We start from the raw sequence: 14,499 nt of genomic DNA on the forward strand, positions 1-14,499 counted from the left end.
TAATTAACAAACCCTTCCTGCATTATTTTCTTTTAAAATTAAAATAAGAAAAAAAAATGAAAAGGAAAGAATCTTTTAAAAGGGAAAAGAAAAAAGACAATAAATTTACAAATCACATCTGAGAAAAAAAACAATAAAGTAAATGAACGACAACAACAACAAAAAACACATCAACACCAGAAGAAATATATTTAATGGAAGAAGGAAACAATTAAAAATATTTTTAACTGATATCCTCAAAGAGATGTAAAGGGATAATGTACGAAAAAGAATAAACCACATGGGAAAGAAAGCATTCAGAGAAAAGGCAGTGTTTGCAGATAATTTTAAAAGTGACTGCCATTTTTTAAAAAGGCGAATTATAGCTTGAGCACAACTGGAAAATCCCTCAGAAAGTAAATCTAATTGTTAAATGCCATTAAAAAGATAGCGATGGGTATTTTTTTTAGACATAAATTCTTAAGAGACAACAAAAGAAGACATCAACAAAAAAACAGTCAAATTTGAAAAAGTTTATAAATGGTTTGTGATAATATTTAAAAGATCTGATACCTAGGCAAGGAAGAGGTAACACTTTGTATTCCAGAACTCCGCAGAAACTCAGGAACTGGCAGAAGGGTGCAGCTGAAGGAAAGGCTTATAAAGGAGCATTGGTTGCAAATCTATTTAAAGAGCAGGCAAAATCTCAGATTTTCAATCCCATGCAGCTATGAGATTGTCTCTACTCAAAGTTTGAAAGTTTATTTCCTAGAGAGGGTGAAGCAGAGGAATTCTGAACTAGTGATACAGGGGCAGCAGGCAGAGCAGGCAGGCTTTGGTATCTTGGGCCTAGAAAGTTATTTCAACAACAAAGTAATGCAACAGAGATGGCTTTACTTTCTTATTTTCCAATCTTGATGGTCTATTTCATTTTCTTGCCTAATTGTTCTGGTTAGAACCTCTGATACTATTCAATAGAACTGGTGAGAGATAAGGGCTTTATCCAGTTTTTCTCTTTTTTTGTTTGTTTGTTTTTGGCTGCACCCAAGGCAAATGGAAGTTCCTAGCCCAGGGATGGAACCCGAGCCTCATCAGTGACCTGAACCACTGCAAAGATAATGCCAGATCATTAACCCACTGCACCACAGCAGGAACTCTTATTTATCTAGTTTTTCTTGAACATGTGCATAGCCCTGATCTTCTAGGTTCCCAGAAATACATCAAGCTTTTTAGAGCCCCTCTGTACTCTATATTCCCCAGATTTTCCTTTTAAGTTTGGCCATTTTGCTGATTGACTGGAGTGGTATCACTGCCTCAGGCAGCAGAGATTCTAACAATTGTCACTGATTATTTTCACCGAATTCCCTGGGCACATTGTTTCTTACTGAGTGGACTCTGGTCAAATAAAGACAATCCCAGAAAATGAGGATTTCCAGACTGCTACCAGATGGGTCAAATGGTGACAACTGCCTCTGTGGGGTTTTAATGGGTGCTGCAAATCCATTCTCTCATCCCCAGTGCCTGATAGGCTAAAGGTAAGGGTTCCCAATCAAACAAATGGAATGGGACACCTACTTTGACTCGTATGCAGACGCCTTCAAAGGGCTTCAAGATTACCAATTAGATTCATTGAAAGAATCAATGCAAAAGACTAATGAAAAATTAGACACAAAAAGTGCCCAAAACAAAAACTGACATGACTCCTCCTACTCCCCTCTATCCTCCTTTACCTGAGTAGTCAGTTTATTAATCCTCTATCTCAATTGCTTTTCCACTCTAAGAGACCACAAGGAACAGTAATTTCCTTCTTGTTTGTCTTATTTTATGCCCTGAGAATTTGCATGGCTTTCTGTCTGCCAAGGCAGGCAAGCTGTAGGTTTTTGCACATGCAGGCAGCTAAGATGTCGGGCTGGGGACTAAAAAATATAGCTAGACACAAATGTGGGTTTCATACCATTTAGGTTCCTAGAGATTGCTGCCATCTTTCAGTGTAATTCTCTTTCTTTTTTAAAATATTTTATTTTATTAGAGTATAGTTAATTTAGAGTGTTGTGTCAATTTCTGCTGTACAGCATAGTGGCCCAGTCATATATATATATAAAATATGGCCCAGTGTGTGTGTGTGTGTGTGTGTGTGTGTATTACATATATATATATATATATATAATTTTTCTAATACTATCTTTCCATCATGTTCTATCCCAAGAGATTGCATATAGTTCCCTGTGCTGTACAGTAGGACCTCACTACTTATCCGTTCTAAATGTAACAGTTTTCATCCACCAGCCCCAAACTTACTGTCCATCCCACTTCCTGAGTGGCTCTTGATCTTGGGAGGATAGCATCTTTTGCACCCTCTTTGAGGATGCCTCTCTCATCCATGGTACCATTTAATACTATCTACTTTATTATTTATTTATTTATTTTTGTTGTTTTAGGGCCACACCAGAGGTATATGGAAGTTCCCAGGCCAAGGGTCCAATCGGAGCTGCAGCTGCTGGCCTAAACCACAGCCACAGCAATGTGGGTTCTGAGCTGCGTCTGCAATCTACACCTCAGCTCACAACAATGCTGGATTCTTAACCAGCTGAGCAGGGCCAGGGATTGAACACACAACCTCATGGATACCAGTTGGCTTCGCTACCACTGAGCCACGACAGGAACTACTAATACTACCTCTTTAATACTATTCAGGTCTCCTCCCTTGACTGGCATTCCTCAAACCACTGGTAGTTAAACAAAGTCACAAGACTAGATCTAGGTAATTAGCTGTAGGTGGAAGTGACTTATGAATTCAAGGCCAAAGCGTGGAAGAGGAAAGGCAAAGCCATCAGCTGACTTCCTGATTCGTCAACTAAGGACGCAACGTATTCAGGGTGGTCCACTACACCTGGGTGTCTGGGAAGAGGAAGGTGGGGAAAGACAGAGGGAGGAGCCCTCAGCATGGGCAAAGAGATGCTCAGGATAGTCACCTAGTCTGATAGCCGATTTTATGTGAATAAGAAATCACCTTCCACCATGTTAAGCAATTTCGATTTGGGGGCTTGTCTAAGACTGCAGCATAATATAGCCCCTTAGGATATAATAGCTAGTTGTTCAAAATGATCTGCATGACTGAATTTTAACAAATAAATTCCACTCAGGATGGGGTAAAGGCCATCACATCCATTTCCAGTTATGTGAAGTTTATTTGGGCAAATTATGCCACTGTTAAAATATTAGTGAATTGAATCTATAAAGATTCTAAAACATAACTTTAACTCAAAAATTAGATTTTTGAGGTTTTCAAGTATACATTTTAGTTATCTGCAATGTGTCATCAAAATAGCCAATGTGTTGGCTATTTTACACCAACATTTAACCGAGGAGCAAAGGATCAATTTTTAACTTTCTAAATCATTTCTTAGGAGGGGTGAAATATTTCCTTCATAAAGAGAATGTGGAATAAGGGTTACATTTGTCAGATTGAACAGCATTATATGTCTTTTATCTGAACAGATGCCAAGTTTGGACTAGAACTTGTTTGGTGTCGGTGGCAAAGTGAAAGCAGAATATTTTCCTGTAACATTCTGCACCAGAATCCAAAACCTGCCACCTCACCACAGTGTCGGGGGATGCTAGGTTTCTCTCCAGTAAAGCTCAAGGGCTCAAGGGATTAGCAGGACAGGAAGGCTGAGGGTGGGGAGGAGATCTTTAGCCATGAGTGACTAGCACTTCTAGTTTCCTTAAGGGGGTTAAAATGGTCACTCTGTTCAAAGATTTAAGAACTTATGAAAGCCTTGGGTAGCAAAAAGGTAGTCGACTTTCCATTTTAATATTGTAATAGCACTTGTGCTATAGTAAGTTGCACTCACATGAATTTCTGGGTCCAGCAGGATATAATTTCCAGTGTGGCCAAATTTACAGTGACTGCTTCTAACTTACCAGACTTATGACAGATGAGTGTCAATGCTTAGAAATGGTCTTTTCCTCACTCTTCCCAGTGATGGCCATGTTATTTTTGTTTCTTATTGTCTTAAATAAAAGCAAGTAGAGGGAATTCCCTAGGGCTAGGACTTAGCACTTTCAGCCATGTGGTGTGGCCCGGGTTCAATCCCTGGTGTGGAAACTGATATCTTACATCAAGCTGCTACACTCCACAGGGAAAAGACAAACAAACAAACAAACAAAAACAGAATATAGTCACATTTCTGAAATGTTTTAATACTGCTTAGAAAACTGGTGAATAATGAAGATGTATTATCTTCATAATAAATCATCTGTCCTCAGACACTGTGAAAGTTTATACATTCCATAATTGTATTTTTTTGTTCTAAAAGTTTTCCATTCTGAATTTTCATTAAAATATAAGATCTTTATGAATTGATTGAATAAAATATACCTATCTAAATATTACATGTGCATTCATAGTTTCATTATTGAAATAGAAATTATTATATACTTAGAGGTTAAAACAGTAGGCATTAATAATGTTGTATTTTCTGATCACATGTATATTACCCTGATAAATATTAAATCTAAAAAAGAGAGATATTTTTAGAATTAACTTAGCTCATCTTAAAACTAAGGTGAAATATAATGCCACTTGGGAAAATTTAACTTTCTCCAATAATGTGTATAACCTGCATGAGTAAAGCACTATGATATTATAAATCTTTGTCTGACAGTCTTTTAAATGTGTATGGTTTACAGTTATAGAAATGTTTGCAAAAAAAAAAAAAAAAAACCCAAGAAAACCCCAAAAACGAAAGAAAACCCAAGAAAACAAAAGCATGTAAGAAAGAATCATGTCACTATAAGAAACTATATCTTTCTAAGATGAATAAGTTCTGAGGATCTAATAAATACTACGGTGATTATAGTTAGTAATACAGTATTGTATAGATGAAATTTTCTGAGAGTAGATCTGGAAGTGTTTTCAACACACACACACACAAATATGTGTAACTATGTGAGGTAATGGATGTGTTCATTAGCTTGATTGTGATAATCATTTCATAATGTGTATTAAATCATCACATTGAACACCTTAAAAAATCTCTTGATATAACCTAAACATATACTGTTTTTGTTTGTCAATATACCTTAAAAAAGCTGAAAAAAAAAACCTACAATAAAACAAAAGGGGCTATATATAATGAACACTCATGAAAGTTCATGGGTGTTTTGAAAAATATAAGAGAAACAGACTCAAAGATTTCAAAATCAGACTTATGGGTACCAAAGGAAAAACTCTGGGGTGAGGGATAAATTGGAAGATTGGGAGGGGCATATACACACTACTCTATACAAAATTGCTAAGTAACAAGGACCTACTATACAGCACAGGGAAATCTACTCAGTACTGTGAGGGCCTATATGGGAAAAGAATCTGAAAAAGAGTGAATATGTGTATATGTTTAACTGATTCACTTTGCTGTTCACCTAAAGCTAACACAACATTCTAAGTCAACTATACTCCAACACAATTTTTTTAAATATCAGTGATTTATGCTGTTTTGATAGTTACCAGGGAAAAGACATCCTAACTTTTCTTTTTTTCTTTGTCTAACTTTAGCCAACATTATCTTCATCCTAATATACTTTTCCAAGACCATATTTAAAAAAAAAAACAAAAGTTATTCTAATTATCGGCATTTCCTTTAGGTAACAACAGTACAAGTCTATGGAATGGGGGGGGGTTGTTTCTTTGTTTTTAACCAAAGTTTTTATTTCATAAACTTTTCTAAAATGCTCATCTACTTAAATCAGGCTACTCAGTCTCTATGCAAACTTTGTGAGGCATTTACTAAAAGTAAATACATTTGAATAAATGTATATAATGGCTATGTTTATCTAGTCAGGGCAGTTGAAGGCAGGACTGAAAGAAAGTGAGCTATGGCTCATAGAAAGTACAAGAATTATGACAGCACCTTTTTGAGCTCTGAATTCATTCCCAGACACCAGGCAAAGTCCTTTACACAAATCATCTCATTTAATCCTTACCCTGAGAATAAGGTACTATTAATCATATTTTATAGCTAATATTTATAAAGCATGATGTATTTTTAATAACATGTGTTACCTGTTTCTTATAATCATACTATAGAACAGGTTTAATCACTTCACAAGGAGTTAGAGAGTCATTTAGCCAGGTTCATTGACCTATAATTGCTGATCTCCAAAAGGAGGACTTTGTACCAACGTTTTACACTGTTATTGCCAACAAAGGGAAAATGATATGAAAGCTGAAGTCTTGGTGACCAAAAGGTCCTTATACTTGCTCATCACATTGAATTTGGTTAATTCAATTTTTGGTTCTAATGCTGATAAGTCTTTCAAGTCTTTGTTTTATTTATTTCAAGTCTTTATTTATTTCAAGTGTTAATTTTATTTGATTTGATTCTGATGACCAAATGATAATGTAAAAAATTTATTAGTAAATAAATAGGAAAGTAAAATATCTGAATGTTCTGATTCTAATGGTCTCCAGGGAAATGGACTAATTAAGGGCATGGCAGGGTGGGGATCAGGGGCCTGGACTCCAGTCAGAATCCCAGTCCTCCTGCTTTCCCATGTGACCTTGGGAGTAACGTGCTTTGCTAAATTTCAGCAAAGTTAATGATACTTATACCATAGGCCTCCTGTAGTGACTAAAAGGATAATCCACTCAAAGAACTTAGAATGAGGCTTAACCCAAGTGGGTTCTCAGTCATTCTGACTGTTCAAGTAGGCAGATACATTAATGCATGGGCCTAGTTTCTGCCATCAAAAATATTAGTAGCCAGGAGAGGACAAGATGGCGGAGGAGTAGGGGGACACGCTCGCCCTCTCCCACAAACACAACAAAAAAAGCACATCTACAGAAGAAATGACTCGCACAGAACAACAACCAATCGCTGGCAGAGGAACCTAAACTCCAATAACGGCAAGAAGTTCGTGACATTATTGGGCAGAACGGGAGAAAAGAGGAGAGTGAGAGAAGGTGAATCCGAGCGGGACGGGCGCTCCCGAAAGGGAACTGCGGAGGAGAAAGGGATCCCGCACCCTGGAAAGTCTCCTACCGGGGGAAAGATCAAACGAACCGGAGGAATCTCCAGATGCAGAGAAGAGTGTAGCAGTAAGTCGGAGTACGGAAAAACGATCAAGAACCCAACGGACCATCTGAACTACGGGCACAGTCACCAAAAATTGAGACGCCTGGGTGGGGGCTGGGCACCGAATCCTCGGCTCCAGAGGTTAGTCCCCGGGAAAGGGCCGGGGGACGCCTGGGTGGGGGCTGGGCACCGAGACCTCAGCTCTGAAGGTTGGTCCCCGAGAGGGGGCCGGGGGACGCCTGGGTTGGGGCTGGGCACCGAGACCTCGCCTCCGAAGGTTAGTCCCCAAGAAAGGGCCGGGGGACGCCTGGGGGGGGGGGGGGCTGGGCACCGAGACCTCGGCTCCAGAGATTAGTCCCCGGGCTAGGGGGGGCGGGGAAGAGCGGAAACTGCTTGGGAGGTCTCTAAACCATTTGACGGGGCAGAGACTGCCTGGGAGACTAGAAAACAAAGCTGTCGCAGAGGAAGGGAGCAATACTCTAGGGGCGGGGAAGTGGAAAGCCGCCTCAGAGGGAACCTGGGAGAAGAGCCTGGTCTGCGCCCGTGCTGGGGAGGGGAGAGAAGAAGGGGTGGGTCCCCATAGAATACCCCCCACGCCACAACAAGCTTACAGGCCCGCTAGCTAGCAGAAAGCTGTGCTTCCCAGTGCATTCCCTCCCCCCACCCCCGCCACCCCCTACGCTCTCGCCGAACCTGGGGCTGCCTGCCATCCAGGAGGGCTGGCCTCAACAATTGCCTGAAGCCTACCACCGCAGGGGCTCTCCCTGCACAGGCCTGCTTGCCCTTTGGAGGGGCTACACTTCCACAGAGCAGCACCAAACACCACCAGCCCCCTAGAAAAGGCCTGCAGCCCAGAAAAGCTAGAACAAGCCTAGCCAGGCCGTGAATAGATCGACCTAATTCTCCGACGGTTTTTCTGAGACGGGCTCCCCCGGGGAGGAGCCTCTTGAGTCTCCAAGGGCCTTGCTACACGCCCAAGACCCCAGGGGGTGCTAAGACCTAGTGGACCAGCTGCATAGGACTGCCAGCTCCAGGCAGGACCCCCTGCAGCCCAGAAAAGCTGCAACAAGCCTGGCCGAATTGGGAAAAGATCTCAGACGGTCTTTCTGAGTCGGGCTGTCCTGGGGAGGAGCCTCTTGAGTCTCCAAGGGCCCTGCTACCCGCCCAAGACCCCAAGGGGTGCTGAGACCTAGTGGACCAGCTGCATAGGACTGCCAGCTCCAGGCAGGACCCCCTGCGGCCCAGAAAAGCTGCAACAAGCCTGGCCGAATCGGGAAAAGATCTCAGACGGTCTTTCTGAGTCGGGCTGTCCTGGGGAGGAGCCTCTTGAGTCTCCAAGGGCCCTGCTACCCGCCCAAGACCCCAGGGGGTGCTGAGACCTAGTGGACCAGCTGCATAGGACTGCCAGCTCCAGGCAGGACCCCTTGCAGCCCAGAAAAGCTGCAACAAGCCTGGCCGAATCTGGAAAAGATCTCAGGCGGTCTTTCTGAGTCGGGCTGTCCTGGGGAGGAGCCTCTTGAGCCTCCAAGGGCCCTGCTACCCGCCCAAGACCCCAGGGGGTGCTGAGACCTAGTGGACCAGCTGCATAGGACTGCCAGCTCCAGGCAGGACCCCCTGCAGCCCAGAAAAGCTGCAACAAGCCTGGCCGAATCGGGAAAAGATCTCAAACGGTCTTTCTGAATCGGGCTGCCCTGGGGAGGAGCCTCTTGAGCCTCCAAGGGCCCTGCTACCCGCCCAAGACCCCAAGGGGTGCTGAGACCTAGTGGACCAGCTGCATAGGACTGCCAGCTCCAGGCAGGACCCCCTGCAGCCCAGAAAAGCTGCAACAAGCCTGGCCGACTTGGGAAAAGATCTCAGACGGTCTTTCTGAGTCAGGCTGTCCTGGGGAGGAGCCTCTTGAGTCTCCAAGGGCCCTGCTACCCGCCCAAGACCCCAGGGGGTGCTGAGACCTAGTGGACCAGCTGCATAGGACTGCCAGCTCCAGGCAGGACCCCCTGCAGCCCAGAAAAGCTGCAACAAGCCTGGCCGACTTGGGAAAAGATCTCAGACGGTCTTTCTGAGTCGGGCTGTTCTGGGGAGGAGCCTCTTGAGTCTCCAAAGGCCCTGCTACCCGCCCAAGACCCCAAGGGGTGCTGAGACCTAGTGGACCAGCTGCATAGGACTGCCAGCTCCAGGCAGGACCCCCTGCAGCCCAGAAAAGCTGCAACAAGCCTGGCGGAATCGGGAAAAGATCTCAGACGGTCTTTCTGAGTCGGGCTGTCCTGGGGAGGAACCTCTTGAGTCTCCAAGGGCCCTGCTACCCGCCCAAGACCCCAGGGGGTGCTGAGAACCAAGTGAAATCTGCTACCATCGTGGGGTGGACCTCCCAGTCCTGTCTGCCCTCAGGAAGTCCTCCTTTGCTTCAAAGAAACACTGTTAGTCCCATCAACACTCCAGAAAAGCCACACTGCCTCAAAAAAAGATTGACCAACAACGACAGCCCTCAGGAAATATTCCAGGGCAGTGACAAGGCAAACACTACCCGATAACGGAGAGTACAACTCCCTCAGGAGAAAGAAGACAACAAGCAAGATGAAGAAGCTGAGAAACCACCCCCAGTCAAACCAACAGGAGAACTCACCTAAAACAGTCAACAATGAAACTGATCTCTGCAGTCTGACAGACCTGGAGTTCAAAAGAGAAATAGTGAAAATACTGAAGGAATTAAGAGAAGATATGAACAGCAATGCAGATACCCTCAGAAAGGAGCTAGAAAATATAAGGAGGAGCCAAGAAAAACTAGAACATTCATTTGCAGAGATGCAAACTGAACTAGGGGCAGTAAAAACCAGAATGAATAATGCAGAAGAACGAATCAGTGATATGGAAGATAGAATAATGGAAATCACTCAATCTGGTCAACAGACAGAAAACCGAATCAAAAAACTGGAAAGCAATATAAGAGACCTATGGGATAATATAAAACGGGCCAATTTACGCATAATAGGAATTCCAGAAGGAGTAGAAAAAGATAAAGGAATGGAAAATATATTTGAAGAAATTATCGCTGGAAACTTCCCAAATCTAAAGGATACTGGATTCAAGATACAAGAAGCACAGAGGGCCCCAAACAAACTGAACCCCAACAGACCCACACCAAGACACATCATAATAAAAATGGCAAAAGTTAGTGATAAAGAGAGGATCCTCAAGGCAGCAAGAGAAAAACAGAATGTTACCTACAAGGGAACCCCCATAAGAATATCAGCTGATTTCTCTACAGAAACACTACAGGCCAGGAGGGAATGGCAAGAGATATTTAAAGTGCTCAAAGGAAAAAATATGCAACCTAGAATACTCTATCCAGCAAGAATATCATTTAAAATAGAAGGGGAAATAAAAATTTTTCCCAACAAACAAAAACTTAAAGAATACAGCAACACAAAACCCAGGTTAAAGGAAATATTGAAAGGGCTTCTCTAAACCAAAAAGAAAGGAAGGAAAGGGAAGAAAAAAGAAAAGAAAAAAAAAAAAAGAAGAAGAAGAAGAAGAGGAAGAACTAGGACTGAGGAAGATACAATCAGAGAGCAGTCACTCAAATAAGCCAGCATACAGATTTAATCATGAACATGCTTCAAACAAAATAAAATTAAAAAGAAAAAAATAAAAGAGTCATCAAAACCATAAAATGTGGGCAAGGGATGTTAGGAGGTAAATAATCCTTTTTGTTTGTATGTATGTCTCTCTTCTTAATTTTAATATAATAATGAAGTGTTTGAACTTACAGGACCATCAGGCTAAAACACACAATTATGGGAAGGGGTTAGCATACTTAAAAAACAGGGCAACCACAAGCCAAAACCAAATATTGCATTTGCAAAAAATGAAAAAAAAAAAATACACTCAAGCAGATAATAACAGGAGACCATCCAACCAAAAAAAAAAAAAAAAAAAAGAAGAATGGAGAACCATAGAATCAACTGGAACACGAGGATCAAATGGCAATAAATAATCATCTATCAATTATCACCTTAAATGTCAATGGACTGAATGCCCCAATCAAAAGACACAGAATGGCTGAGTGGATAAAACGGCAAAAACCTTCAATATGCTGCCTACAAGAAACTCACCTTAGGACAAAAGATACATATAGATTGAAAGTGAAAGGCTGGGGAAAAGTATTTCATGCCAATAGACATGACAGAAAAGCAGGAGTTGCAACGCTCATATCAGACAAAATAGACTTTAAAACAAAAGACATAAAGAAAGACAAAGAAGGACACTATTTAATGATTAAGGGATCCATCCAAGGAGAGGATGTTACTATCATCAACATATATGCCCCAAACATAGGAGCACCCAGATACATACAACAAATATTAACAGACATAAAGGGAGATATTGATGAGAATACAATCATAGTAGGAGACCTAAATACCCCCCTCACATCAATGGACAGATCCTCTAGACAGAAAACCAATAAAGCAACAGAGATCCTAAAGGAAACAATAGAAAAGTTAGACTTAATTGATATCTTCAGGACACTACATCCAAAAAAATCAGAATACACATTCTTCTCAAATGCTCATGGAACATTCTCAAGAATCGACCACATATTGGGACATAAAGCGAATCTCAATAAATTTAGGAGCATAGAAATTATCTCAAGTATCTTCTCTGACCACAATGCCATGAAATTAGAAATCAACCATGGGAAAAGGAAAGAGAAAAAACCTACTCCATGGAGACTAAACAACATGCTACTAAAAAACCAATGGGTCAATGAGGAAATCAAGAAGGAAATTAAAAACTATCTTGAAACAAATGATAATGAAGACACAACCTCTCAAAATCTATGGGATGCTGCGAAAGCAGTACTCAGAGGGAAATTTATAGCAATCCAGGCCTTTCTCAAAAAAGAAGAAAGATCCCAAATTGACAACTTAACCCTCCACCTAAATGAATTAGAAAAAGAAGAACAAAGAAGTCCTAAAGTCAGCAGAAGGAAGGAAATTGTAAAGATCAAAGAAGAAATCAATAAAATAGAGACTCAAAAAACAATAGAGAAAATTAATAAAACCAAGAGCTGGTTCTTTGAAAAGGTGAACAAAATTGATAAACCCCTGGCCAGACTCACTAAAAAGAGGAGAGAAAGAACCCAAATCACCAAAATTATAAATGAAAAAGGAGAAATCACAACGGATACAGCAGAAATACAAAAAACCATAAGAGAATACTATGAACAACTATATGGCAATAAGTTTGACAATCTGGAAGAAATGGACAATTTTCTAGAATCTTACAGCCTGCCAAAACTGAATCAAGCAGAAACAGACCAACTGAACAGACCAATCACTAGAAATGAAATTGAAGAGGTCATAAAATCACTCCCTACAAATAAAAGCCCAGGACCAGATGGCTTCACAGGTGAATTCTATCAAACATATAAAGAGGAATTGGTGCCCATCCTCCTTAAACTCTTTCAAAAGGTTGAAGAAGAAGGAATACTCCCAAAGACATTCTATGAGGCCACCATCACCCTCATTCCAAAACCAGGCAGAGATACCACCAAAAAAGAAAACTATCGCCCAATATCATTGATGAATATAGATGCAAAACTTCTCAACAAAATCTTAGCCAACCGAATCCAACAACATATCAAAAAAATTATACACCATGACCAGGTTGGGTTCATCCCAGGTTCACAAGGATGGTTCAACATACGCAAATCAATCAACATCATACACCACATTAACAAAAAAAAAGTCAAAAATCATATGATCATCTCAATAGATGCAGAAAAAGCATTTGACAAAGTTCAACATCCATTCATGATCAAGACCCTCGCCAAAGTGGGTATAGAGGGAACATTCCTGAATATAATCAAAGCCATTTATGATAAACCCACAGCAAATATAATCCTCAATGGGGAAAAACTGAAAGCCTTCTCACTCAAATCTGGAACAAGACAGGGATGCCCACTCTCACCACTGCTCTTCAACATCGTTTTGGAAGTCTTAGCCACAGCAATTAGACAAACAAAAGAAATCAAAGGCATCCATATAGGAAGAGAAGAGATCAAACTGTCACTGTATGCAGATGACATGATTCTATACCTAGAAAACCCTAAGGACTCAACCCCAAAACTCCTTGAACTGATTAATAAATTCAGCAAAGTGGCAGGATATAAGATTAACATTCAGAAGTCAGTTGCATTTCTGTATACCAGCAATGAAGCATTAGAAAAGGAATACAAAAATACGATACCTTTTAAAATTGTACCTCACAAAATCAAATACCTCGGAATACACCTGACCAAGGAGGTAAAGGACCTATATGCCGAGAACTATAAAACCTTAATCAAAGAAATCAAAGAAGATGTAAAGAAATGGAAAGATATTCCATGTTCCTGGATTGGAAAAATCAATATTGTGAAAATGGCCATCCTACCCAAAGCAATCTACAGATTCAATGCAATCCCTACCAAATTACCCATGACATTTTTCACAGAACTAGAACAAACAATCCAAACATTTATATGGAACAACAAAAGACCCAGAATCGCCAAAGCAATCCTGAGAAACAAAAACCAAGCAGGAGGCATAACTCTCCCAGACTTCAAGAAATACTACAAAGCCACAGTCATCAAAACAGTGTGGTACTGGTATCAAAACAGACAGACAGACCAATGGAACAGAATAGAGAATCTGGAAATTAACCCTGACACCTATGGTCAATTAATCTTTGACAAGGGAGGCAAGAACATCAAATGGGAAAAGGAAAGTCTATTCAGCAAGCATTGCTGGGAAACCTGGACAGCTGTATGCAAAGCAATGAAACTAGAACACACCCTCACACCATGCACAAAAATAAACTCCAAATGGCTGAAAGACTTAAATATACGACAGGACACCATCAAACTCCTAGAAGAAAACATAGGCAAAACACTCTCTGACATCAACATCATGAATATTTTCTCAGGTCAGTCTCCCAAAGCAATAGAAACTAGAGCAAAAATAAACCCATGGGACCTCATCAAACTGAAAAGCTTTTGCACAGCAAAGGAAACCCAAAAGAAAACAAAAAGACAACTTACAGAATGGGAGAAAATAGTTTCAAATGATGCAACTGACAAGGGCTTAATCTCTAGAATATACAAGCAACTTATACAACTCAACAGCAAAAAAACCAATCAATCAATGGAAAAATGGGCAAAAGACCTGAATAGACATTTCTCCAAGGAAGATATACAGATGGCCAACAAACACATGAAAAAATGCTCAACATCGCTGATTATAAGAGAAATGCAAATCAAAACTACCATGAGATACCACCTCACACCAGTCAGAATGGCCATCATTAATAAATCCACAAATAACAAGTGCTGGAGGGGCTGTGGAGAAAAGGGAACCCTCCTGCACTGTTGGTGGGAATGTAAACTGGTACAGCCACTATGGAGAACAGT

The 14,499-nt window shown here is 41.0% G+C and overlaps 1 protein-coding gene and 1 long non-coding RNA gene across 9 annotated transcripts in view; one reads left to right on the forward strand and one right to left on the reverse strand.

The window, feature by feature from the left end:
- LOC106506482 (uncharacterized) overlaps positions 1–14,499 on the reverse strand; it is a 235,238-nt gene that overhangs the window by 50,154 nt on the left and 170,585 nt on the right. The window lies entirely within an intron of this gene.
- LOC146395537 (uncharacterized) lies at positions 2,768–10,246 on the forward strand. Its single transcript, XM_085002001.1, has 3 exons — positions 2,768–2,891; positions 6,740–7,998; positions 8,189–10,246. The coding sequence occupies exons 1-2, from the start codon at positions 2,768–2,770 to the stop codon at positions 7,408–7,410; spliced, it is 795 nt and encodes a 264-aa protein (XP_084858127.1). The 3' UTR covers positions 7,411–7,998; positions 8,189–10,246.

This window comes from Sus scrofa, chromosome 16 (assembly GCF_054392235.1).
Source record: "Sus scrofa isolate SSC_HxYL_T2T_F1_AM1 chromosome 16, Sscrofa_HxYL_maternal_Yorkshire_Landrace_v2.0, whole genome shotgun sequence".
In the NCBI taxonomy this organism is placed as follows: Eukaryota; Metazoa; Chordata; class Mammalia; order Artiodactyla; family Suidae; genus Sus; species Sus scrofa.

Excerpts from the sequence above, each read along its gene's own strand:
- LOC146395537 (XM_085002001.1), top strand. The coding sequence starts at position 2,768 with ATGAATTCAAGGCCAAAGCGTGGAAGAGGAAAGGCAAAGCCATCAGCT. Across the intron at positions 2,892-6,739 it reads GGGTGTCTGGGAAGAGGAAG|TAGCCAGGAGAGGACAAGAT; the intron begins GTGGGGAAAGAC and ends CAAAAATATTAG.